This window comes from Macaca mulatta, chromosome 13 (assembly GCF_049350105.2).
Source record: "Macaca mulatta isolate MMU2019108-1 chromosome 13, T2T-MMU8v2.0, whole genome shotgun sequence".
NCBI lineage: Eukaryota > Metazoa > Chordata > Mammalia > Primates > Cercopithecidae > Macaca > Macaca mulatta.
The window spans coordinates 38480168-38507737 of record NC_133418.1 but is presented as its reverse complement, the minus strand read 5'-3'; the positions used below and the strand labels follow the sequence as shown (position 1 = coordinate 38507737).

Here is a 27570-nt window from a genome sequence, read left to right as displayed (position 1 = left end):
AGCCACAGCTAGAAAGGGCGGAAGGTGGCCAACCAAGAGATGTGGAGGAGGAAGGTGCCACAGGACTTGGTGACCAAGCCAGGAGGGGCTATTATTATAGCACTAGGCCAGCCAAGATCCATCCTGTGTAACAAATTCAGGAGGCTAAAGAGGGGGAGGTGCAGGGGAGAAGGTATGCAAGAAGGCTTCAAATGTTACTGTTTCTCAAGATGATTTACGGGCAAAGGTAGGGGTGTCCCTCAAAGAGAAAGAGGCCAGAGGGAGCAAGACATGACCCTAGGGGTAAACTGAAGAAATTGCCCCAAAACTGCCCCTCCCCTAGGGGTCCCACCAAGCTTTTACATAATAGCTCTCCTGTGGTGGGCCTGTGTGACAGCATATTATACACGCAGAATCCGCTACGACAGAACAACTCTGCGGCAATCCCATGAATGCCTCAAATACAGCAAAATCTAGAAGCTAAATGTTTAATGGAACACTTCCCTCTTAACCCAAAGGAAATACAAGTAGTTGGGCTGAATAAATAATACTTAATAGGAGAAAGCGAAAGTCAGCAGAACTATTAACAAAAAGCAATTCTGGGATCCAGTACCCAAAGGCTCCAACATGTGGGGCTTTTACTAAACTTCAGCAGAATGGAGAACACAAAGTATCAGATGATGGGAAAGTTTGTGAGCAAATTCTAAAACAATGAAGAGCCCACTGCCCCAGAAAGAGTAAGGGTGAAAGTTCTTAAGGTTTTGGAGCATAAAAGTGATATCACCAAATAGGACCTTAGAAATATTCAGGGAACACCCTGTCCAGGTGGATGGGAAGGGAAGGTGGGGAATTTGCTAGGCAGTTTTTTCCAATAACCCATGGTATTCAGTAATCCTGTATGTCTCATAGGAACAGAAGAACCAAAGGAGTCATAGAAAGCTCCAAATCAGAAAACAATAATGACCCTAGAAAAGGAACTGGAGGGACAGTGACTGAGACAGTGATAACCTGGAGTTTGGCACGACCTGGCAATTTAGGGTTGGAAGGAGAAGGAGAATGTATTGTACAGGAGACAAAAGGAGATTTTGTTTGGGCTGCTTAAAACTCAGAACAAGTTACATTTCCATTTCTAAAACCAACAACATATATTCAGGTCTAACTAAAACATATAATTTCCTTTTATGCCCCAATCACATCCCTTTTACTGTTGGCTCTGAAATTCTGGGAAACCAGCATTTGGGCAGGCTCCCCAACAGACATAACAGTTTTTAATTATACAATCCATTTTTGATCAAATAGGAGTATGTGCCTGGGGAGATAGCAACAAGAAACACACACACTGTCCCTACTTCAAAAAGCTCTCACAGGCTGGGCATGGTGGCTCATGCCTGTAATCCCAGCACTTTGGGAGGCTGAGGCGCATGGATCACCTTAGGTCAGGAGTTCAAGATCAGCCTGACCAACATGGCAAAACCCATCTCTACTAAAAATACAAATATTAGCTGGGCGTGGTGGCGTACACCTGTAGAGTCGCAGCTACTCGGGAGGCTGAGACAGGAGAACCAGTTGATCCTGGGAGGCTGAGGTTGCAGTGAGCCAAGATGGTGCCACCGCACTCCAGCCTGGGTGACAGAGCAAGAATCTGTCTCAAAAAAAAAAAAAAAAAACAAAAAAAAACCAAAAAACCCCACAAGAAACAAAATACTCTCATAATTTCATTTTAAAAAGCAGACAAGTAGGTCTATTTTAACTTATCTATGTTGGACATGGGGGCAGAGTGTCAGATGATGTTTCAAATTTGGGATGTATGTGTGATATGGTTTGGCTGGGTCCCCATCCAAATCTCAACTGGAATTGTATCTCACAGAATTCCCACGTGTTGTGGGAGGGACCCAGGGGAGGTAATCGAATCACGGGGGCTGGTCTTTCCCGTGCTATTCTCATGATATTGAATAAGTCTCACGAGATCTGATGCGTTTATCAGGGGTTTCTGCTTTTGCTGCTTCCTCATTCTCTCTTGCTGCTGCCATGTAAGAAGTGCCTTTTGCCCTCTACCATGATTGTGAGACCTTCCCCAGACATGTGGAACTGTAAGTCCAATTAAACCTCTTTCTTTTATAAATTGCCCAGTCTCAGGTATGTCTTTATCAGCAGCATGAAAATGGACTAATACAGTAAATTGGTACCAGTAGATGGGGCATTGCTGAAAAGATACCCGAAAATCTGGAAGCAGGTTTAAAACTGGGTAACAGGCAGAAATTGGAACAGTTTGAAGGGCTCAGAAAAGACAGGAAAATGTGGGAAAGTTTGGAATTTCCTAGAGACTTGTTGAATGACTTTGCCCAAAATGCTGACAGTAGCATGGACAATAAAAATCCAGGCTGTGGTGGTCTCAGATGGAGATAAGGAACTTCTTGGGAACTGGAGAAAAGGTGACTCTTGTTATGTTTTAGCAAAGAGACTGGCAGCATTTTGCCCCTTCTGTAGAAATGTGTGGAACTTTGAACTTGAGAGAGATGATTTAGGGTACCTGGTGGAAGAATTTCTAAGCAGCAAAGCAGTCAAGAGGTGACTTGGGTACTGTTAAAGGCATTCAGTTTTAAAAGGGGAACAGAGCATAAAAGTTCAGAAAATTTGCAGCCTGACTATGCGACAGAAAAGGAAACCCCATTTTCTGGGGAGAAATTCAAGCCAGCTGCAAAAATTTGCATAAGCAGCAAGAAGCCTAATGTTAATCCCCAAGACCATGGGGAAAATGTCTCCAGGCGACATCAGAGACACTCACCGCAGCCCCTCCCATCACAGGCCTGGAGGCCCAGGAGGAAAAAGTGGTTTCATGGGCCAGGCCCAGAGTCCCCATGCTGTGTGCAGCCTAGGGACTTGGTGCCCTGTGTCCCAGCCACTCCAGCCGTGGCTGAAAGGGGCCAATGTACAGCTTGGGCTGTGGCTTCAGAGGGTGGAAACCCTAAGCCTTGGCAGCTTTCATGAGGTGTTGAGTCTGCGGGTGCACAGATGTCAAGAACTGAGGTTTGGGAACCTGTGCCTAGATTTCAGATGTATGGAAAGGCCTGGATGCCCAGGCAAAAGTTTGCTGCAGGGATGGGGCCCTCATGGAGAACCTCTGCTAGGGCAGTGCAGAAGGAAAATGTGGGGTCAGAGCCCTAATGGGGCACTACCTAGTGGAGCTGTGAGAAGAGGGTCACTGTCCTCCAGATCCCAGAATCGTAGATCCACTGATAGCTTGCACCATGTACCTGGAAAAGTCTCAGGCACTCAACACCAGCCCATGAAAGCGACCAGGAGGGAGGCTGTAACCTGCAAAGCCACACGGGCAGAGCTGCCTAAGACCATGGGAACTTAACTCTTGCATCAGCATGACCTGGATGAGAGACATGGAGTCAAACGAGATCATTTTGGAACTTTAAGATTTGGGCCAGATGCGGTAGCTCACACCTGTAATTCTAGCACTCTGGGAGGCCAAGGTGGAGTACTTGAGGTCAGGAGTTCAAGACCAGCCTGGCCAACATAGTGAAACCCCATCTCTATTAAAAATACAAAAAAAAAATTAGCCAGATGTGGTGGCATGCACCTGTAATCCCAGCTACTTGGGAGGTTGAGGCAGGAGAATCACTTGAACCCAGGAGGTGGAGGTTGCAGTGAGCTGAGATCACATGCCACTGCACTCCAGCCTGCGCAACAGAGAGAGACTTTGTCTCAAAAAAAAAAAATTTACTTCTCCTCTGGATTTCGGACTTGCATGGGGCTTGCAGCCCCTTTGTTTTGGCCAATTTCCCCCATTTGGAATAGCTGTCCCAATGCCTGTACCCCTATTGTATCTAGGAACTAACTAACTTGCTTTTGATTTTACAGGCTCATAGGCAGAAGGGACTTGGCTTGTCTCCGATGAGACTTTGGACTGTGGGCTTTTGGGTTAATGCTGAAAGGAGCTAAGACTTTGGGGGAGTGTTGGGAAGGCATGATTGGTTTTGAAATGTGAGGACATGAGATTTGGAGGGGCCGGGAGAGGAACGATATGGTTTGGCTCTGTCTCTACCCAAATCTCAACTTGAATTGTATCTCCCAGAATTCTCACGTGTTGTGGGAGGGACCCAGGGGTAGGTAATTAAATCATGGGGGCCGGTCTTTCCCGTGTTAGTCTCACAATAGTGAATAAGTCCCATGAGATCTGATGGGTTTATCAGGGATTTCCACTTTTGCTTCTTCCTCCTTCTCTTTTGCCTCCACCATGCAAGAAGTGCCTTTTGCCCTCTGTCATGATTGTGAGACCTTCCCCAGCCACATGGATCCTTAAGTCCAATTAAACCTCTTTCTTTAGTAAATTGCCCAGTCTGGGGTATGTCTTTATCAGCAGTGTGATAATACAATGTGTGTCTTAGGAAAGGGCTCCCAGAGGAAAGAATGTTTCTGCCCAGGTCTGAATAGGAACTGGAGTGGGATGGGAGAGGCAGGTGCTTTGGGAGCAGGGACAGTGGGGATGGATGGCAGAATGTCAAGTGCAGCGTGCCTAAAGAATGCCAAGTGCAGTGTGCCTAAAGGGTCTACCCAGGAGGGCACAGCACCCTGAGACGCTAGAAAAGCAAGCAGTCCATGCCACAGGGGGCCACAATTTTACTCTAAGCATAAAAGGGAGCAACCGGTGGTGGGGTGGTTTAAAGTGGAACTGGATTTTGGAGACCTCTCTCGAGGCTGGACTGGAGATGGGGAAGTCCTCTCATGAAGCAGGACGAGTTAGGAGACTGCTATGGAGCTGAAAGCAAGCGATGATGGCATTGCCCAGGAGCGCACTCACCTGACAGGATGGAGCCATCTCTCAGGCCCCTGAGATCATCCTGGCCAACTTCACCAGGAGCTGTTCCACGGGGCAGGCTGGGAATGCACTACAGACCACAAAGACATGGATACAACAGCTTCATTTACCACCTCCAGGCCAGACTGCCTGAGTCTGAACCCAGCTCTGCCCCCTATGGCTTTTTAACCTCTCTTCCTCAATACCCTCCTTTATAAAATGGGGATGACAATGGCACCAAACACTTAGGGTTGTGGTGAAAATTACATTAGTTAGTATATGTAACATATCTACAATAGATGAGAATAAAGTGAGTAGGAAAGCATTTATTTCTTTTTGTCATATCTATGTTTTGTAGCATGTGGGTTCACTTGTGGGGGCAGGGAGTGAACTTACCGTGAAAAGCAGAGTATAAAGCAGCTCATTAATAATTTACATAGTGTGCAGCTGTGTTATTAGGTGCATAAGAGTTTAGAAATGGAAACTTTTTGGGAAATTGAAACTTTGATCCACCTGTTTCTTTTCAATTTTTAAAATGTAGTTACTAGAAAATATAAAATTAGATGTGTGGGTCAGGTTATATTTCCACTGCACAGTAGTGATCTAGAGGAAGGATGAGCAAGAAGCCCACATCAGTTCCCAAGTCCTGGGTGACAACAACTAGATTGCAGAAAGTGACAAGCAAAGAGAGGAGAGTATCAGAGGCCATACTTGTCCTACTCTCTTCTGCTAGAGTATAGATTAGAGATGAGAATAAGATGTTTATGAAAAGCAAAAAGGGGGTGAAGAACAGGGCAGAAGAGGATAAAAATGCAGACGCTGAGGAGAGAGGAAGGCTGAGGAAGAAACGATACGTGTAACAGAAAAACTGCCCCTGCTCAGAACTCAATACACATAAGCCCTGAATCATGAAAAAGACATGGTCTTAAACACAGCCTTAACGGTCAAAAGACAGAAGTACTATTCCACCAAAGCAGACCTTTCTAATCTGTTATCAAACTGATCCTATCCTATCACATGATACTTAAGTGTTATAATTCCAGATGTTAAAAATTGAAGGAAAAAAGGAAAGAATTCATGGGTACAGGACTTGGTGAACCATCCAATAACTTAATTCTGAATATTGTTCCATGCTGTAATAACAGGACAACAAAAATGTCTTACATGGCCTCAAAAACCCACATAAGAAATGGGCTTTTCCTCTAGGTCACGGATAATTTTGAGCAGAAATGCAGAGAAAGCAGGCCAGAGAAGTAGACATAAAGTATAGGAAGTACAGTATTATGAGAGCTCAAAGAGCGGGGGTTTGTTTGCAGCAAGAAGGGTGGGAGTTGAGACCAAGCCAGGCAGTTTCATCGGAGAAACACTTCCCTTAGGTCGAGGCTCTTTAGGAGCTAACGGTTCCCCACAGCTCAGCTTGCCCTGCTGCCTGACCCACTGGGAGACTGTGGCCTATAGGTGACGACACTTACTGACACCATACATAGCCAGGTAGAAACTGATCCTGACTGCTAGAAGGACTCCTGATTCCTGCCCCAGTCTCCTTAGAACTGTCGCCCTCATCAGCTAACAGGAACTATCAATGTGGTCATTTCAAAACTGGAATAAAATAGGTGTGCCCAGGGCTCCTAAAACAGCAATACCACGCCTAGGTATAGACCTATCAGAAATGCATACAAATATGTACCAAAGCCAGACTCTAGAGTGGTCACAGTGGCACTTTCTGTAACAGACAAACGCTGAAACTGCCCAAATGTCACTGACAATGCGTGACTATGTGGTATATTCACCCGATGGCCCCTATCACCAATGAGTGAACATGCTTCAACCATGGGCACCACCATGAGTGACTCTCAGAAACTCAATGCTTAAGGAAAGAAGACATACACTAGCCGGGCACATTTGCTCACGCCTGTAACCTCAGCGCTTTGGTAGGCCAATGTGGGAGAAGAGTTTGAGGCCAGGAGTTGGGGACCAGCCTGGACAACATGGTGGGAGCCGTCGCTACAAAAATAAAATAAAATAAATTAGCTGGGTCTGGTGGTGTGCACCTGTAGTCTCAGCTACTGAGGAGGCTAAGGCAGGAGGATTGCTTGAGTCCAGGAGTTCAAGGCTGATCCTGGGGGAGGCCATGACTGGAGTACAACACAAGGGGAGCTCCCAGGGTCCCGGCCAGTTCTGTTTGTTGATCTAAGTGTTGAGTGCATGGGCACGTTCAGGCTGGAAAATTCATTGAGCAGGACACTTATGGTATGTCTACTTTCCTAGTATCTACGCTATACTTTAAAAAAAGAAAAAAAAAAGAAACCTTTGTCTGTCTGGTGTCCAGGTAAGTAAGACAAGCCTGGTAGTGTCCTTGAAGTCTCAAAGCTGACTTTTCTCCTGCTCCCTTACGCATTTCGCTTGCTTCTCCTTTGCACATGTGCTTAAGCTGGCTGTCTCCTGGGCGAGCCTGCGTGTCACCAACATATTTATGGTTTCCTCCCACACCAGGCCTGTGATTCACCCCAGTTTGGATGCCTCTGCTAACTTATGCCACCCACACTGATCCAGCCCTTGCTTTTCCTTCCTCAGCAGTTAGGAAGCTCGGAGCATCATTAACGTGTGTATATTCTCAGTTGTTTTACTTCTGCCTGAGCTTCCCAGCAGACTAAAACCACGGAGCACGCCCTTTGGGAGTGATCTCAGTCCTCCATCGTGTCCACAGGCAGTGCGGATTAAATTGCTCCTCAGGAGCCAGTAGAGTGTGGAAGGTGAGAGCCTTATCCCTTCTCCCAGAAACTGCTGGCTCCAAGACACCCACTTCAGCCCTCCAGGACCTGGAATGGACTCCCACAGAGGACTCACTAACCTCTTTTCATTCACTGCCTCCTGAGAGTCAACCTGCTAGATAAATTCCCCTCACCGCTGCAAACAGTCCCACAAGGCAAGCAGAGAAGAACCAGAGGAGGCAAACCAAAGAACAAAGAGTGTGTTCTTATTCTGCCATGGATATATCCTTAACATTCATCACCAATCTATTTTGGTAACATGCAACAATTTACAATTTATGCCAAAATTATAAGAACCGTCTAAACAGTCGTAAATGTGAGCTCTCAGAATTTATGCCTGCCAGCCCTCTCTCTTCCATGAGCCCCTTCATGCCTTCCTATCTCACCTATTTCTTTTCTTGCCTAGACGAAGAAACGCTGATCATAATCAAGAATATCCAAGGGTCATTTCATCTTACAAAAACAGCAGCACCCATATAACAGGCACACGGGTAAAAGACTCAAGACATGCTGGTTATATGCTCTCGCAGTTCGTATGAATCTCCTTCTCAAAGTGACAGCTGGAATTCAGGTGCTTCCAGGCTCTGTGACTACCAATGTTGGACACTCCTGAAAGCTGTCAAGCTCTCAGGATTACCCAAGTGAAACCACAACCTGTCCTGACTGTATTCAAGTCTGTGCCCCTTCATGCAGCAGAAATGGATTCCTCTTCCACAGTTTCAGCAGCTGTATCCTTCCGTTGAAAAGGATTAGCAGCCATAAGCCCGGGGGAGGGCAGCTAAACACCAGAGGGCAGGAGACGAGTCTCCTTCCTCTCTGTGACACCCAGCACGGCTCTGGCACGAGGCGCAGGCAACCACCGGTGCCAAATGAAGCGCAGCACATAAAACCATTTTCCCCCTTCAAATGAACGATGCCTAATTAAGCAAAGGCCGCATGCATGACTTAAGACATGAAGATATAAAATTCGTCTTCCGAGTCAGCTAGTGATTCTGCAGGACCCTCTATCCTCGTAAACGTATTTTTTTTGTCATTAGAAAAACCCGGGGCCTGGAACGGACCTCGGCCATAAGGGTAAGCTTCTCAGGAGAGACCAAGAGCCGGAGCCCCACAGCGGGATCAGTGTCTGCCAAGGTCACCAAGCTGGTGTGGGGTAGGGGCAGGGCTCCTCGGGGATGCTCTCGGAAAACCCTGTGTTACTTACACACGCAAGGCGTACAATGAATGCACACCCCCGTCAAGCCACGGCTTACAATTCAGAAGAAATCAAAAGGTCGCCAAAACCTGTCTTCTCTGCAAGGCTGGCTGCAGAGAGGGTGCAGGGAAGGTCACCGGCGAATTTCTACCAGCGGCCCCACATCACGCCTCCCCGATGGATGCAGAGAGCGGTTTCAGGAGCCGCTAGTAACCCTGCAAGGGGTCCCCTAAGCCCATCCCAGGAAAACGAGTTAACTCGGCTCTGCTAGCTCCGAAGCTTCCAGCAATGAATTAAATCCCAAGCTGCAGTAGAAAGCGGCGGGGAAAGGGCCACTGCGGCTGGACCCGACAACCGGCGGTCCGCCCCACCCTCCACCGCCTCCACACCTGCCCGGGCGCCCCTGCCCGGTCCACACGGCCCGAGACCACGACCCTTCGCCTGCGCCCCGGCCGGGCTCGCCTGAGGGTGCCGTGCCCTGGGCGCTGCCCGCGGCGTTCGAGGCGGAAACGCCGCGCCTAGCCGGGCAGAGACAGGTCGCCGCCGCAGCCCCCGGCCCCCGGGCCCCCGCGACGCCGAGGAGGGGGCTGCGCCACGTACCTCGGCCGGCAGGTGCCGCCGCTGCCTCTGTCCGCGGCTGCAGGGGACGCCGCTCCGCCCAGCCCGCGGCCTTCCTCCGCATACTAGTGAGGGGGCGCCGGCCGGCAGCCAGCCCGGGACCCAGCACCCCCACCCGCCCCCGGCACCGCACTCGCGCCCATTCAGCCGTGGGCCGCCGCTCCCCCGCGCAGATGCGGAGGAGGGGCGCGTGGGCGGGGTCTGGCGTCACGAGGACGCGGAAGGCCAATCGGAGAGCACGATGCCTCCGCAGAGGCCCCGCCCCCGGGCGCGCGGCCCGTCCGCCCTGCGGAGCAGTGGGCACTGTCGGAGTAGGGCGCCCCCTGCAGGGACGCACCCGGGGCGGGGGCCGGGCTGGGGCGAGCCCCTCTTGGTTCTGGAGAGGAAATGATAAACAGTTTGTAAAAGCATAAATATTCGTGAAAATAAAAAAATTCAGGAAGGAAACAAAGCTTAAGGCAGTGATTGATAGGTTATTTTTTGGACACAGCTGAGCGTATACTGTGCGCCTGCAACTTTCCGGTGATTTCGGACCGGACTCCAGTGAAGCCAGTCAAGGAGGTCGACTTCCTTTCAGAGCGGCAGACACAGCGCCGCGGCCGTGTGCCTGCAATCCCCTTCTGGGTTTGAAAAAGAAGATCCTAGACACCGAGCCAAATATGTTTGCATAAACTGGGAGCCTCATCTCTCTTTTTTGTAACAGCTTGGCGCAGGACAGCTGGTTTGGAGATGTCTCTGTTCTTCCCTTGGTGGGGGTGCCGGAAAAAAATGTGCTGCCTGGGCGATCGAGGTTGGGGCAAAAAGCGTTGTGAAGGAAACAGTGGGAGGACTCTACTTTCACACCTCCCAAAAGTGTTTTACCATAAGACTATTTCTGGATTGTTCTAACGTGAGGATATTGGGAGCATTTTGAAAATATTGGAGGAAAAGCTGTCACTGGGCGATTTAAATCCGGTAAGTTGGCCGAGGCTAGCCAGGCAGAGCTGCTGAGTACCTTGCCCTCTTAATCTTGGAGATCAGCCCAAGGTCCATGTGTTACAGGAAAGGGGTCCCGATCTAGACCCCAAGAGAGGATTCTTGGATCTCATGCAAGAAACAGTTCAGAGCAAATCCACAGTGCAAAGTAAAAGCAAGTTTATTAAGAAAGTAAAGTGGTGTCTGGGCACGGTGGCTCACGCATAATCCCAGCACTTTGGGAGGCTGAGACGCACAGATCACCTGATGTCAGGAGTTCCAGACCAGCTGGCCAACATGGCAAAACCCCGTCTCTACTAGAAATACAAAATTTAGCCGGGCGTGGTGGCGCAAGCCTGTTGTCTCAGGTACTCACGAGGCTGAGGCAGGAGAATCGCTTGAACCCGGGAGGCAGAGGTTACAGTGAGCCGAGATCGCCACTGCACTCCAGCAGGGCATTCCTGAAAATAAGAGGAGGGACGTATCCAACTAAGGTACAATGCTTGTCATGCTTGTATATATGGGGAGATATCTTCTGCTACAAGGGTTTGTGATAAAGGATTAATTTTCCTAATTACCATATTTTGCAATAATCAATATTATTATTTTTAAAGCAAAATTAGGAATGCCTTTGTTCTCCAGATATCGGGATATCTGGACACTCTCAAGTCTGGGTCTGTTTAGTAAGCATTATTAATTTGTTCCCTTAACCATAAACATCTAGAGGCTAGGAATGCCTAACTTTCAGGGAATGCGGACTAGCAAGTCCCAGCCTCATTTTTCTAGCCTTCACTCAAAATGGAGGCACTCTGGTTTAAACGCCTCTGACACATGTGCTTGATGCAACACTCTTTACCGCTCTCTGTCTCCGCTGCCCCTACCCTTCTCTTCCAGATTCCCCTTGTCTGCAAAGCCAGTCCTGATAGCATTTTGGCTGCCATGAGAGTCAGCATTATCCCAGCTTCCAAGGATGGGTGTAAGGTGGGGGTGAGGAAGAAAAGGAACTTGAAGCTACCTCCTGCCCCGGCATCACAAGACATCTGTTAAGCCCTTACTACCTCATTCACTCCACTCACATTAGGTTGACCCTCTTGGGCAGCAAGACAAGCGGGCCCCCAAACTTCCATTTCACCAGCCACAGAGACATCCTTAGCTATTATTCTGGATTAAGACAGAGATCTCCAAACAGCAGACTAAGATCAGCCTCTAGATCTCAAAGCCTTACTGGTATCTCTCCAAGTCAGTGGCTGATCTCAGAGAAGCTTCTGGATGGTGACTAGCAAACAGTCACTCGGGCTACTTACAAATCCAGGACAGCAACACTTTTTTTTTTTTTTTTTTTTTTTTTTAAGAGACAGAGTCTCACTTTGTCACCCAGGTTGGAGTGCAGTGGCATGATCTCGGCTCACTGCAACCTCCACCTCCTGGGTGCAAGCAATTCTCCTGCCTCAGCCTCCTGAGTAGCTGGGATTACAGGCAAGGGTCACCACACCCAGCTAATTTTCATAGTTTTAGAAGAGATAGAGTTTCACCATGTTGGCCAGGCTGGTCTCAAACTCCTGACCTCAAGTGATCCTCCTGCCTCAGCCTCCCAAAGTGCTGGGATTACAGGAGTGAGCCACCACGCCTGGCCTAATTATTTACTTATGCTGATTGCTTTGGTCATTCTCATAGCAGGCCTTGTGGTTGCCCCCAACATCCATCCACCCTCCTCCTTTGTGATATAACATACCTTTTAAGTGAGTTTACCACAGTCTATGACAGGGTTCTGATTGGTCTAAGCCAGGGGTTCTCAAAATGTGGTCCAAAGACCTCTGGGAGTCCCTGAGGACCTTTCAGGGGAACTCTGAAATCAAAACTATCTCATAATAATCTAAGACATCAGTTACCTTCTTGACTGACAGCACAAAAACAAAGGTGGGTCAAACAACTGGCACCTTCAGAAATCAAGGCAGTGGCGCCAAAATTATTAAAATCTGAAAACTTGAGTCATGGCTTTTTTTTTTTTTAAGATGGAATTTCACTCTTATTGCCCGGGCTGGAGTGCAATGGCATAATCTCAGCTCACTGCAACCTTCACCTCTTGGGTTCAAGCAATTCTCCTGCCTCATCCTTCCGAGTAGCCGAGATTGCAGGCACCTGCCACCATCCTGGCTAATTTTTGTATTTTTAGTAGAGACAGGGGTTTCACCATGTTGGCCAGGCTGATCTTGAACTCCTGACCTCAGGTGATCCACCTGCCTCGGCCTCCCAAAGTGGAGTCATGGCGTTTTATTATTTAATATGACAAAACGAAAACTACATGTAAAGTACTTTTGCTGCAAACAGATGTAAGATAGTTGTCTATGTAACACGGTTGTCTAAGTGAGATCATTTTCTAACTTAGAAAATCACATGTGCAATTGTTTGAATTGCAAGCTGAACTTGCTGTTTTTCTTTATGGAACACCATTTTTACTTGAGAAAATGTCTGATAAGCTATGATTATTCTGACTTGGGTATTTGGTATGTATTTTCTTGAAAATGAACTAAATGAGCCTGTGTCTTCAAGGAAAACAATAGACTATTTGTTGCCAATGATGAAAAAATTCCAACTTTCCAAGAGAAATTTAGAATTTTGGAAAACGTGCATCACCATGAGCTTAACGGCTTCTCAATATTTAAGGACTTTCTGATGAGATCAATGGTGACATTAATGAATGTGATTTTTGGATACTGGATAATGTATAACAACTACATTTACCCAGTGAATCATCGCCTTCCAAATGGTTAACACATGATGTTACAAAGTCATCCATGAGTAAAGATCCATTTAAAGTACAAGGCAGACAATGGGTTTTAATTTAACAATAGAAGTTTACAGAGAAGTTTTCAGATTCCACAGTGCAAAAAACATTTAAAAACAACCTCTTGTAGAGTTTTGGTGTAGTATCAAAGACAAATATTCACAATTATCTTAAAAGGTGTTTAAAATACTTGTAACTTTCCAATTACAAATCAATGTGAGGCCGAGTTCTCTTCATGTGCTACAACCAAAATAATTTGCAACAGATTGAATACAGAAGCAGATATAAAAATCCAGCTGTCTTCTGTTAAGCTAGACTTAAAGAGACTTCCAAAAATGTTTTTTTTTTAAAAAAACAAAACAAAACAACAACTTACTATCACATTTGGGATTCAGTAAAAAGAAAAAGAAAAAGAAAAAAAAAAGTCATTTTTCTCACTAATCTTTCTGTTTTGGGAAATAGTAGCTTTTTGTTTTTGTTTTTGTTTTTGTTTTTGAGACGGGGTCTTTTTCTGTCGCCCAGGCATGGGTGATATGCAGTGGCATGATCACAGCTCACTTGAAGCCTCACAAGACATCTGTTAAGCCCTTACTACCTCATTCACTCCACTCACATTAGGTTGACCCACTTGGGGAGCAAGACAAGCAGACCCCCAAACTTCCTTCTCACCAGCCACCGAGACATCCTTAGCTATTATAGCTATTATTCTGGATTAAGACAGAGATCTTGAAACAGTAGACTAAGATCAGCCTCCACCTCTCAAAGCTTTACCGGTATCTCTCCAAGTCAGTGGCTGATCTCAGAGAAGCCTCTGAATAGTGATTAGCAAAGAGTCACTCAGGCTACTTACAAATCCAGGACAGCAGCATTTTTTTTTTTTTTGGAGATAGAGTCTCACTCTGTTACCCAGGCTGGAGTGCAGTGGCACGATCTCGGCTCACTGCAACCTCTACCTGCTGGGCTCAAGCAATCTTCCTACCTCAGCCTCCCCCGAGTAGACAGAACTACAGGTACCCAACACCATGCCAGGCTAATTTCTAATTTTTTGTGGAGACAGTGGTCTCCCTCTGTTGCCCAGGCTGGCCTCAAACTCCTGGGCTCAAGTGTTGCTTCTGCCTGGGCCTCTCAAAGTGCTGGGATCACAGATGTGAGCCACTGCATGCAGCCAAAAAAAACTGGTTTTGGCTGCATGCAGTGGCTCACATCTGTGATCCCAGCACTTTGGGAAGCCAAAGTGGGCAGATTACTTGAGGTCAGGAGTTTGAGACCAGCCTGGCCAACATGGTGAAACGCTGTCTCTGCTAAAAGTACAAAAAATTAGCAGGGCGCGCTGGCATGTGCCTGTAATCCCAGCTACTCAGGAGACTGAGGCAGGAAAATTGCTTGAACCTGGGAAGCAGAGGTTGCAGTAAGCCGAGATCACGCCACTGCACTCTAGCCTGGGTGACAGAGCAAAACTCTGTCTAAAAACAAAAAAAAAAGTTATTTTTATCAATATATATTAACATGCAATGGTTTTATTATTATTATTATTTTATTTATTTATGTTTTGCTTGAGACAGAGTCTTGCTCTGCCACCCAGGCTGGAGTGCAATGGTACAATCATGGCTCACTGCAACCTCCACCTCCCAGGTTCAGATGATTCTCCTGCCTTAGCCTCCAGAAGTAGCTGGGATTATAGGCGCACACCACCACGCCCAGCTAAGTTTTGTATTTTTAGTACAGATGGGGTTTCACCATGTTGGCCAGGCTGGTCATGAACTCCGGACCTCAGGTGATCCACCCCTCTCGGCCTCCCAAAGTGCTGGGATTGTAGGTGTGAGCCACCATGCCCAGCCAGATTTATTATTTTAATGACTTAATAAAATTTTAAATTTTAAATATTTAAATTAAATATTTAAAACTTTCTCAGTGTTAATTTCTAATTTGGCAAATATCAAGAGAAAGACTGTGTTAAAAAGATTCTTTGGGATCCTCAGTAATTTCTAGGTGTGTAAATTGATCCTGAGACCAGAGTTTGAGACTTACTGGTCTCAGCCACCCAGAGTAGCCAGTTGCCCCATCCTCCTTGCCACTAGGAATGGTTCATGGGTAGCCATAGGAACCACGTTGATCCAATCAGAGGAAGTCTCAGGAATTTATTAGATGCTGGGGGAGAGAGGCTTTCATGTTCTGCTAGACAAGAACCAGGCAGTAAGTAGCCTCAGAAGCTGTTGATAAGACAGACATCTTGGACTACAAGAAGAGCTTATTTTAGGAAGAAAGTAATGCTATGGGAAGCAGAAGACCATTGTTAGAAAGAAACCATTTCCTTTATGACATATTTGAGTCACTAGATCAAACCAGTCCTGAAGTCCATCTTGCCTCTGTACATTTCAGTTGTATGAGATAGGAAGTTCCTCTGTGGTTTCAACTAGCCAACCCCAGGTGCCCCAACTGATTTGCCATGTACCTATTTACGCAACACAAGTTGCAATGATGAAATGAGGCTGGAAGGCAGAGAAGAGTCCAGGAGGAAAATACCTAATTCAGACAAATGGGATCTTCAGTGGCATGTGATCATAAGCAGCAAGATTATAGCAGATTTTTACTTCTTATTTTTATTTTTGTTGTTCTGTGTTTCCCGTATTGGACAACATGCATATGTATTGCTTTTACACTGAAGAAAAATTGGAACCTATATTATTACTTTTTTTGATAGTACAATGACTGGCAGTGCAATATTAGAGAACAGGTTGGGGAATGGGATATGGCGATAGAACTCTTAGGCTAGAACTGCTAGCAGGGAAGAAAGAAGATTTGTAAGGGATGCAGATGGGCCCCAAAACCAAACTTACTTCCCTTTACAGCTTTGCCAAGAGCCAACCTCAAAGATTCCAGGGGATGGACAAGAATCCCCAAAGGTTAAGAAATCATTAATTGTGCCTCAGTCTAACTGGCTGGAATATTTGCAGGAAAAAAAAATGTGGCCAATGTGAAGATCATATGTCAATACTGGAAAAGACTTAGGATATATTAAGTGAAATATTAAGTGAAAAAAATTAAGTGAAATATTAAGTGAAAAAAATAAAAAAGGCAACACAGATTGTATGCAAACATCTATCATGTGGCCAAAAACTGGAAGATAATTTGGAAAAAAGAAAATAGTTGTGTTAGGGTGGTGGGATCACAAATAATCTTTCTTCCTTTTTTAGCAAATCTGTTTTAATGTTGTTATAATGTTGTTTTTTGCAATAAGTAAAAATGTAGGGAGTCATTGGTTCAAATTACTGAGGTCTCAGAGGCCTCTCCAGATGGCCTGTTTCTTTTCGTCTGCCAAATGGCCCTCACCCCATACCAAGACAGAAGCTGTGCCTTCCCTGAGAGCCCAGTGTCTTTGAAACTGTTAGGGGTGATGCTGATGTGACTGTTTTGTAGGTGGCCAGAAGGAAAGGAGGGAAGAAAGATGTTGGTGGCAGCCAAGACCGAGGATGTCTGTGAGGCAGGAGGGGTGAGGGGTCACTTGCCCTGTGATATAACCTTTTTGTGTTGGAGTTTCGGGCCCAGGTTACTTACTGAAGCATTGTCTTTTTCTGTTGGACTCCTGCCTGGTCCCCCTGAGACGCTGTCTCTTCCGCAGGCCCTCAGGGACTGGAGCACAGCTGCAGCCAACAGAACACAGGCTCTGTCTGCTGCCCTGAAGCACAAAAGAAGTTGGTCTCTTGAGGTTTTTCTAGGAATGTTTTCCTGTGAGCAATCACAGGCGAAGCGGGAGTAAAACAAACAAAGGAGGGAAAAAGACGACACAAAAACATCATGGGAAGGCTGGCGGTTGGCAGAAGAGGCTCAGATTGAGGAAAGAGTCCCTCGTGGAATGAATTCTTCTGGAAGTGGAGGGACACATATTAACATATCCAGGCACATCTTCAGGCCGCCCTTCTGTCTGTCCTTCACCCATATATTGATTCTACAAACATTTGCTGAGAGCCTGTTATATGTGAGGCATCACGCGAAGTGCATAACATAAATTACTTCATTTTATCTTCACAGTATCCCTTTAAGGTAGGGTCTCATATCCCCATATCTTACCCAAGGAACCTGAGGCTTCAAGAAACTTAAGGAGATAAAATAACCTGCCCAGGGTCACAAAGTCAGGATTCAAACCCGGGATGTCAGAGTCCAGAGCCTGTTACCAGTAGAAAGTCCTGACGAGTCAGTAGTCATCCAGGTTCGTGGCATTTTGAACAAAGAATTGGACAAAATGCACAAACAAAGCAACAAAAGAATGAAGCAAAGAAAGCACAGATTTATTGAAATGAAAGTATGCTCCACAGAGTGGGAACAGCCTGAGTGAATGGCTCAAGAGGGTTGGTCACAGAATTTTCTGGGGTTTAAATACCCTCCAGAGGTTTCCCACTGGTTACTTAGTTATACCCTATGTAAATGAAGGAGTGAACCATGACCAGTCTGGTTGCAGGAGAGGACCAATCAGAGGTACTTTCCATTTTTCATCTGTGTTGCAGTGCTGAGGGAGCAGCCTCTGATCCTTTTGTTACTTGGATGTGGAGAGGTGGGGTTTTCCATTTGATTCAATTTTAGGAAGTCAGTGCAAATCAGTCTTAGGTTCCCTGCCTCCAGACCTTATTCTCCTGCCTCAAGCCTACCTAAATGATAGGGTTTTGCTGTGTCCCCACCCAAACCTCGTCTTGAATTGTAGCTTCCATAATTCCTACATGTTGTTGGAGTGACCCAGTGGGAGATAATTGAATCATGGGGGCAGTTTCCCCCATATTGTTCTTGTGGTAGTGAAGAAGTCTCATGAGATCTGATGGTTTTATAAGGGGAAACCCCTTTCACTTGGTTCTCATTCTCTCTTGTCTGCCGCCATGTAAGACATGCCTTTCACCTTCCGCTGTGATTGTAAGGCCTCCCCAGCCACATGGAACTGTGAGTTCATTAAACCTCTTTTTCTTATAAATTACCCAGTCATGGGTATTTCTTTATCAGCAGCATGAAAACAGACAAATACACTAAGACATAGTCCTCACCCTGAAGGATCAAATGGTCTAACAGAAGAGAAAGACACTTCAAACAAGCAAACAAACAAACAAAACCAGTAAAACAACAAGATATAAGAGAAAAACTACTAACAAAGAGCCAAAGGCAGGGTGCAGTGGCTCACTCCTGCAATCTCAGCACTTTGGGAGGCTGAGATGGGAGGATCGCTTGAGCCCAAGAGTTCGAGCCTAGCCTGGGCAATATAGTGAGACCTCATCTCTACAAAAAATACAAAAAATTAGCTGGGTGTGGTGGCTCGCACATGTGGTCCCAGCTACTTGGGAGGCAGAGGCAGGAGGGTTGCTTGAGGAAGTTGAGGCTGCAGTGAGCCATGATCAAACCACTGCACTCCAGCCTGGGTGACAGAGTGAGACTCTGTCCTCCCACCCCCCAAAAAAGAGCCCTAGGAGCATCAAGGGGCACAGCAGAATCCGTCTTGGAGCTCAAGGCGACCTCTTAAAGGGGTGAGACTGATTTTGAAGGATAAGGTAGGTATATTGATCGGTATATTAGTTTCAGGCCATATTCATTTTCTGTTTCTGTGTAACACATTACCACAAATTAGATTAAAACAACACATCTTTATTATCTCACAGTTTAAGTCAGGTACAGTGTAACTGGATTCTCCACCCAAATTCAGTCACATGACTGAAATTGTTACCAAAATACTAAGGCTTTGGTCTAAGTATTTGGTCTAACTACTCTCAACACAGAAAGCCAATCACTGAGACAACAAGTATTGTCAGTGAAGAAGGCTTTAGTCTGTTGCTGCAGCCAAGGAGATAGGAGATCAGTCTCAAATCTATTTCCCTGACCTACTAAAATTAGGGGTTTAGGCTGGGTGCAGTGGCTCATACCTGTAATCCCAGCACTTTGAGAGGCTGAGGCAGGCAGATCACCTGAGGTCAGGAGTTCAAGACCAGCCTGGTCAATGTGGTGAAACTCTGTCTCTACTAAAAATACAAAAATTAGCTAGGCGTGATGGCGTGTGCCTGTAGTCCCAGCTACTTGGGAGCCTGAGGCAGGAGAATCGCTTGAATCCAGGAGGTGGAGGTTGCAGTGAGCCGAGATTGTGCCATTTTGCTCCAGCCTGAGTGACAAGAGCAAAACTCCGTCTCAAAATAAATAAATAGATAAAAATAAACAAATAAAATTAGGGACTTAAATAGCAGGGAAGAAATGTAGCCATGCATGTGAAAATAGGAATTAGAAAGGGGTAAGGAAGAGGACTTGGTCAACAGGAAGCAAGTGGTCTTCTGGCAGATAAGGGGTCTGGCATCTCATTGTCCAGATTCAGTGATATGTAAGTTTCTGTTCCTTGATACTATTTGGAAGGCCCGATGGTTTCCAGAGAAAGGAACTCAGACTAAGGGAGGAGACCACCCCTCATATTGTCTTATGCTGAATTTCTGCCTCCAAAGAAAGAAGTAGTAAAAACTAAAAAGCAGACATGAAATCCATCGGCAGACAGCCCGGCGCTGTGCCCTGGGCCTGGTAGTTAAAGATCAACCCCTGACCTAATTGGTTCTGTTATCTATAGATTCCAGACACTGTATGGAAGAGCATTGTAAAAATCCCTGTCCTGTTCTGTTTTGTTGATTACCGGTGCATGCAGCCCCCAGTCACATACCCCTTGCTTGCTCAATCGATCACAACCCTCTCATGCAGACCCCCTTAGAGTTGTGAGCCCTTAAAAGGGACAGGAATTGCTCACTCCGAGAGCTTGGCTCTTGAGACAGGAGTCTTGCCAGTGCTCCTGGCCGAATAAACTCCTTCATTCTTTAATTCAGTGTCTAAGGAGTTTTGTCTGCAGCTCATCCTGCTACATTTCTTGGTTCCCTGGCCAGGAAGCAAGGTGATTGGCAGATGGTGGAGGCAACTCCTTAGGTGGCCCAGTGGAACATCACTGCAGGGGACTCCAACCAGCCGGAGTGACACAGATTCTGAGAGCGCTCCTGGGTAGGCAATTGCCCCAGTGGGATGCCTTGCCAGAGCAGTGTGTGGCAGGCCCCTGTGGAGGATCAACACAGTGGCTAAACACCAGGAAGGAACTGGTACTTGGAGTCCGGACATCTGAAACTTGGTAAGACTAGTCTTGAGAACTTGCCCGTTCCATTCAAGTGGAAGTGGGGCCTGATCACCCACAGTGTGCACTTAAAAGCACAAAGTGCCTTTCTGGCACTTTGATTTTGGTTTTGGTTTTGACTTGGTTTGACTTTCTTGACAGGACTGGTCTTGGGAACTTGCCCACTCCATTTGAGTGGAAGCGTGGCCTGATCACCCATGGCGTGCCTTTATCAGCACTTTGGTTTTGGTTTTGGTTTTGACTTGGTTTAAATTGCTTGATGGGACTGGTCTTGGGAACTTGCCTACTCCATTTGGGTGGAAGTGTGGCCTGATCACCCATGATGTGCCTGTACCGGCACTTTGGTTTTTGTTTTTGACTTGACTTGGATTGCTTGATGCTTTGGTTCTGGTTTTGACCTGGCTTGGATTTCTGGATACTCTGATTTTGGTTTTGATTTTGGTTTGGTGTAAACTGCAAAAGTGTGTGTGTGGCCTTTTTACCTGTTCTTTGTTTTGGGGTGTGCGTGTGGTGTGAGCGTGGTGTTTTGTCTCAAAGAAGCATGGGTGAGGCACAAATAAGCCCACCCTACTAGGAACTATGTTGAAAAATTTCAAGAAAGGATTTAAGGGAGACTATGGAGTACTATGACACCAGGAAAACTTAAAACTTTGTGTAAATAGACTGGCCAGCATTAGAGGTAGGTTGGCCATCAGAAGGAAGCCTGGATAGGTCCCTTGTTTCAAAGGTACGGCACAAGGTAACCTGTAAAGCCAGGGCACCCAGACCAGTTCCCGTACACAGATGCTTCGTTACAGCTGGCTTTAGATCTCTCCACAGTGGTTGAGAGAACTGCAGCATAAGCGAGGCAGAGAGAGAGAGAGGAAGAGACAGAGGCAAAGGGAAAGTCAGAGAGAGAGAGACAAAGTCAAAGAGAGAAAGAAGGAGAGAAAGAGAGATATATACAAGTAGTTAAGAAAAAACATGGTGTACCCTATTCCTTTAAAAGCCAAGGTAAATTTAAAACCTGTAATTGATAATTGAAGGTATTCTCCATAACCCCATAGTGCTCCAATATTACTTTGTTGTCAGTGTAAACAAGGGTGTATCCTGAAAGCACTGAGGCCTTCCTATGAAAAACCCTTAACCCAGTAACCTGCGGATGGCCCAAATGCATTCAATCTGTAGCAGCAACTACTTTGCTAACAGAAAAAAAGTAAAAAAAAAAAATTTTTAGAGGAAACCTCATTGTGAGCACACCTCACTAGTTCAGTACAGAACAATCCTAAATCAAAAAAGCAAAAAAGTAGCTTACTAACTCAAAAATCTTAAAGTATGGGGCTCTTCTGTTAGAAAAAAAAAAAAAAGGAAAAAAGTTGGGGGGGGGGACAGAATTTATATAAAAAGAGTATTATATGGTAAATTCTTGTCCTGAAATAAATTAACTGGTTGTTTAAAGAAATAAATATTTGTAATAAGTCAGAAAGTTAAACCATGTCGAAGAATTGTCTGCGAAAGTCGTGAAAGAGAAAAATATTATAAAAAATGAATTTATGCAAGAAATGTTGTATAATTTTTAAAAAGACAGTTTATGTGCAAGGTGTATAAGGAAAGTAAAATATACCTTTGGTAAAAGAATTATAAGGAGGCATAAGAATATAAATTTTTACCTACATTAAAAGGTTAAAAATATGAATATTTTGTTTTAAAGGTTTAATCAAGTTTTAAAATGTTAATTGGAAAGAAGATTCTGTGTGTAAACATTGGCTGAAGTTAAAGAGGTATCATCCAATTTTTCTGTAAACTGGACATTAAAATAAAATCATAGCAGGTTTTTCTTAAATCACCAACCTGCTCTTTAGCAAAAATTATAAAAAGTTAAAAAGAGTCTGTAAAATCTTACCTTATGGCCAAACATTAAAAATTGGATAAATATGTCTATACAGTTTTATTAAAATTAGGTTTAACATTAGTAACTCACTAATATAAAGATAAAATTTAGCTTATCCGGTATAAAAATCATACAAAAGGCATTGTATGTAAAATGGTATTTGGCTTTCTTTGGTTTAAAAACTAATAAAAAATAGGTGCTAAAGGAAATTTCTCAGTAAAAAGGCACTAAGGACTATAAAGTCCCCTGCCAAGGTCCCCACATTTAAAACAAAAGGTCAGTTTCTTAAAAATTATATACTTGGTTTATCTTCCACTTTCCTTTCCCTCAAAAAACGAAAAGTATTTTAGCATGTGTACTACCCCTAGAATTTCCAGTAAACCAGCACCAGCCTGAAGATCACGTTCTCATCAAAGGCTGGAAAGAAGAAAAACTCAAGCCAGCCTGGGAAGGACCCTACCTTGTGCTGCTAACCACCAAGACTGCTGTTCATACAGCATAAAAGGATGGACTCATCACACCAGTCAAGAAAGTGCCACCCACTCCAGAGTCATAGGCCATGGTCCCAGGGAAAAACCCTACCAAACTAAAGCTAAGAAAAATTTAACTCTTTTCTTCTATTCTATTACTCTTTCTTCTTTCCTCATTCTATTGCTAACCATCTAGTTGTTAACATAACCAAGTCAATTTTGCCTCAAACTATTGCATTTAATGCTTGCCTTGTTATACCCTGTGGAGACTTGCCAAGTCAAAGACAGCTTTCTACTTCAGAAAAGTACTTCTGTCCCTCCTGGCTCTCCTCAGACTGGGCATTAGTATACTAGGACCATTTAGTCCAGGGAGATTTCAATAAAGACCCCAGTACCAACCAGGAGTCTTTGCCCCGAATGTAGAGCTTTTATGCCATAGTTGGTCCAATATTCTGTGGACCACTAAAGAGCAAGGATGGACTGCCCCAACCGGTTTTTGTAATTTCCTAAAATCATACATTCATTTTACTAGAGGATCATAGATGTTAAAGACTTAAAACAAACTTTAGCAATAAAGACAAGATACCAAGATGCAAATGCCTGGTTAAAATGGATCAAATATTCCATCTGCACGTTAAACAAAAGCAATTGTTATGCTTGTGCACATGGCAGGCCAGAGGCCCAGATTGTCCCCCTTCCACTAAGGTGGTCCTCCAGTCGACCAGGTGTAGGCTGCATGGTAGCTCTTTTCCAGGATTCTACAGCTTTGAGAAATAAGTCATGCCAAGCTCTCTCTGCTATATCCCGAAGTCCGGCACCCTGCAGGTCAGCCCCCAAGGGCCATCCAGCTTCCATCTCCCAACACTAAGTTCACTTTGTGTCTCTCATGACAGGGAAGAAACTTAGCATTCCTTGGAGACCTGAAGGGATGTGATGAGCTTAAGAATTTTCAAGAGCTTATCAATCAGTCAGCCCTTATTCATCCCTGAGCAGATGTGTGGTGGTATTGTGGTGGACCTTTACTGGGCACTCTGCTGAATAACTGGAGTGGCACTTGTGCTTTAGTCTATTTGGCTATCCCTTTCACCCTGGCATTTCATCAACCAGAGGGAGAAAAAATAAGACATCATAAAGTGAGAGAAGCCCCTTATGGGTCTTTCAACTCTCACATCTAGATGTCATTGGAGCCCCACAAGTAATATCAGATCAATTTAAAGCTTGAAATCAAATAGCTACAGGATTTAAGTCAATATTTTAGTAGGTGACAGTTAATAAAAATGTAGATTAGATAAACTACATCTATTACAACCAATAGCACCAAGCTTTTTATGAGTTAAAAGAAAAACTCATGTCGGCCCCAGCCTTGGGGCTACCTGACCTGACAAAACCCTTTACACTCTATGTGTCAGAAAAATAAAAATGGCAGTTGGAATTTTAACAGAGACTGTAGGGCCCTGGCCAAGACCAGTGGCCTATCTCTCAAAACAGCTAGACGGGGTTTCCAAGGCTGGCCCCCATGTCTAAGGGCCCTGGCAGCAATGGCCCTGTTAGCACAAGAAGCAGATAAGCTAACTCTTGGGCAAAACCTAAACATAAAGTCCCCCCATGCTGTGGTGACTTTAATAAATATCAAAGGACATCCTTAGCTAACGAATGCTAGACTAACTAGATACCAAAGCTTGCTCTGTGAAAATCCCTGCATAACCATTGAAGTTTACAACATTCTAAACCCCGCCACCTTGCTCCAGATATCAGAGAGCCCAGTTGAACATAACTATGTAGAGGTATTGGACTCAATTTATTCTAGTGGGCCTAACCTCCGAGACCATCCTTAAACATCAGTAGACTGGGAGCTGTATGTGGATGGGATCAGCTTTACCAACCCCTGCAAAGTGACTCTGAAGAAGATGACAAGCCCTACTCCAGTCACACCCGGAAGCTGACTGGTCCACGCATGGCTGAAGCATGGGGAAACTCATCACAGGACTCATTTTCCTTAAAATTTGGACTTGTACAATAAGGACTTCCACTGACCTTCCTCAGACTGAGGGCTGTTCCCAGTGTATACATCAAGTCACTCAGGTAGGACAAAAGGTTGCTTCGGTCCTATTATTTTACGGTTATTGTAAGTGTACTGGAATTCTAAAAAGAACTTGTTTGTGTAATGTTATTCTATACAAGGTATGTAGCCCAGGAAATGACCAACCTGATGTGTGTTATGATCCATCTGAGCCTCCCATGACCACAGTTTTTAAAATAAGATTGAGAACTGAAGACTGGTGGGGGCTCATAAATGATATGAGTAAAGTGTTAGCCAAAACAGAAAACAAAAGAGGTGCCCAAACAAGTCACCTCAAAATTTGATGCCTGTGCTGTCATTAATAATAATTAGTTAAAAACAGGATGTGGTTCTCTTAATTAGGAAAGAGGCTATATGGCAGAAAATAAGCACATTTATCATGAATTAAGACCGTGTAAAAATAAATGTAGATACTGGTCTTGTGTCATTTAGACTACTTGAATAAAAAAAATAAAAAAATGCTGTCCACCTTCAGCAAGGGAAAAGTTGCCCTTCCTGTACCAGTGGTCAGTGTAACCCCTTAGAACTGGTAATAACCAACCTCCTTAATCCTCACTAGAGAAAAGGGAAATGTATAACCCTAAAAATTGATGGAGCCGGACTGGATCTTCAAGTAAATGTCGTGGTTTGAAAAAAGTTTATAAACACTCTCCTGAGCCAGTATTTCAAACCTTCTATGATAAACTAAATATGCCAGTACCAGAAATTCCAGGAAAAACAAGAAATTTGTTTTTGCAATTAGTTGAGCATGTAGCCCAGTCTCTCAGTGTCACTTCATGTTATGTATGTGGAGGAACTGTAATAGGAGATCAATGGCCATAGAAAGCCCGAGAATTAGTACCTACAGACCCAGTTCCTGATGAATTCCCAGGCCAAAAGCATCACCCTGATTACTTCTAGGTCCTAAAAGCCTCAATCATTAGACAATACTGTATAGCAAGAGTGGGAAAGAACTTCACCCTTCCTGTAGGAAGACTACATGGTGGAGTTCAAACCACACAGAGAAAAATCCATTCAGTAAATTTCCAAAATTGCAGACCGTTTAGGCCCACCCAGAATCCCACCAGGACTAGACAGCCCCCACTAGGCTATACTGGATATGTGGACATAGAGCCTATGCTAAGCTGCCTGACCAGTGGACAGGTAGTGTGTTATTGGCACTAGTAAACCATCTTTCTTCCTACTGCTAGTAAGAACAGGCAAACTCCTAGGCTTCCCTGTCTATGCTTCCTGTGAAAAGCGAAGCATAGCTGTCGATAATTAAAAAGATGATAAACGGCCGCCTGAAAAAATTATACAATACTATGGGCCTGCCACTTGGGCATAAGACGGCTTGTAGGGATACCAGACCCCCATTTACATGCTCAACTGAATCATACAATTGCAAGCTGTCTTGGAGATCATCACTAATAAAACCAGTAAAACCTTGACTGTCCTGGCCCAGCAAGAACCTCAGATGAGAAATACTATCTATCAAAATAGATTGACTCTCAACTACTTGCTAGCAGCTGCAAGAGAAGTCTGTAGAAATTTAACGTTACCAATTGCTGCCTGCACATAGATGATCAGGGTCAAGTAGTCGAAGATATAGTTAAAGACATGACGAAACTGGCACATATGCCTGTACAAGTGTGGCATGGATTTGACCCTAAGGCCATGTTTAAAAATAGTTCCCAGCGCTACGAGGATTTAAAACTCTTGTAATAAAAATTATAGTAGTAAGAGGAACCTGCTTACTGATCCCTTATTTACTATCTGTACTCATTCAAATAGTAAAAGGTTTCATCACTACTCTAGTTTACCAAATGCTTCAGCACAAGTGTACTATGTAAATCACTATCTATCTGTCATGCAGAAAGACATAGGTAGTGAAAATGAAGGTGTGAACTCCCACTAATAAAATGAGTGAGAGTCTCAAAGGAGGGGAATGAGGGAGGAGACCACCCCTCATTTTGTCTTATGCCCAATTTCTGCCTCCAAACAAAGAAGTAGTAAAAACTAAAAGGCAGAAATGAAATCCACAGGCAGACAGCCTGGCACCGTGCCCTGAGCCTGGTAGTTAAAGACTGACCCCTGACCTAACCGGTTATGTTATCTATAGATTCCAGACATTGTATGGAAGAGCATTGTAAAAATCCCTGTCCTGTTCCGTTTTGTTCTGATTACTGGTGCATGCAGCTCCCAGTCACGTACACCCTACTTGCTCAATCAATGACGACCCTCTCACACACACACCCTTAGAATTGTGAGCCCTTAAAAGGGACAGGAATTGCTTACTTGGCGAGCTCGGCTCTTGAGACAGGAGTCTTGCCGATGTTCCCAGATGAATAAACTCCTTCCTTCCTTAACTCGGTGTCTGAGGAGTTTTGTCTGCGGCTCGTGCTGCTACAAGATAAATGTAATTTCTCAAGTTTCAAGACTTGATGGGTCAATTTCCGTGTTTATTCAAAATACACCATAAATATCAGTTCTATGGGACAATTGGGCCAGTTTCAAAATCAAGGTGGTGGGACTGGGTACAGTGGCTCATGCCTGGAATCCCAGCACTTTTGGAGGTTGAGGCAGGCCAATAGCTTGAGCCCAGGAGTTCAAGACCAGCCTGGACAACATGGCGAGACCCTGTCTTACAAAAAATACAAAAATTAACCAGGCATGGTGGCACATGCCTGTAGTTCCAGCTACTTGGAAGGCTGAGGTGGGTGGATCACTTGAGCCCTGGAGGTCAAGGCTACAGTGATCCATGACCATGCCACTGCATTCAAGCCTAGGTGACAGTGAAAGACCCCTTTCTCAAAGGAAAAAAAATCAGTCAAGGTGGTGGTCAGGGCCACAGTTCCTATCTGGGCTCAGGGTCCTCATCCAAGCTCATTGCTTTGTGGCAGAATTTTTTTCTTTACAGTTATAATAGGATTGAGGTT

At 44.9% G+C, this 27570-nt stretch overlaps 1 protein-coding gene across 14 annotated transcripts in view; it reads right to left on the bottom strand.

Annotated features, from left to right (window-relative positions):
• ST3GAL5 (ST3 beta-galactoside alpha-2,3-sialyltransferase 5) overlaps positions 1-27570 on the bottom strand; it is a 79374-nt gene that overhangs the window by 43036 nt on the left and 8768 nt on the right. For 5 of the 14 annotated variants that reach the window (XM_077958298.1, XM_077958304.1, XM_077958306.1 and 2 more), the window contains exon 1: positions 9353-9554. The exons of 2 other annotated variants lie outside the window; for them this stretch is intronic. Coding sequence is in view for 7 of the 12 variants with exons in the window: in XM_015112749.2 (XP_014968235.1) it covers positions 9353-9434 (82 nt within the window). In the remaining 5 variants the exon portion in view is untranslated. Of the gene's footprint in view, positions 1-9352; positions 9555-16664; positions 16786-26929; positions 27038-27570 lie in introns of those variants that run through there. 7 more of the 14 variants (XR_013402375.1, XM_077958293.1, XM_077958296.1 and 4 more) reach the window with 3 other exon arrangements.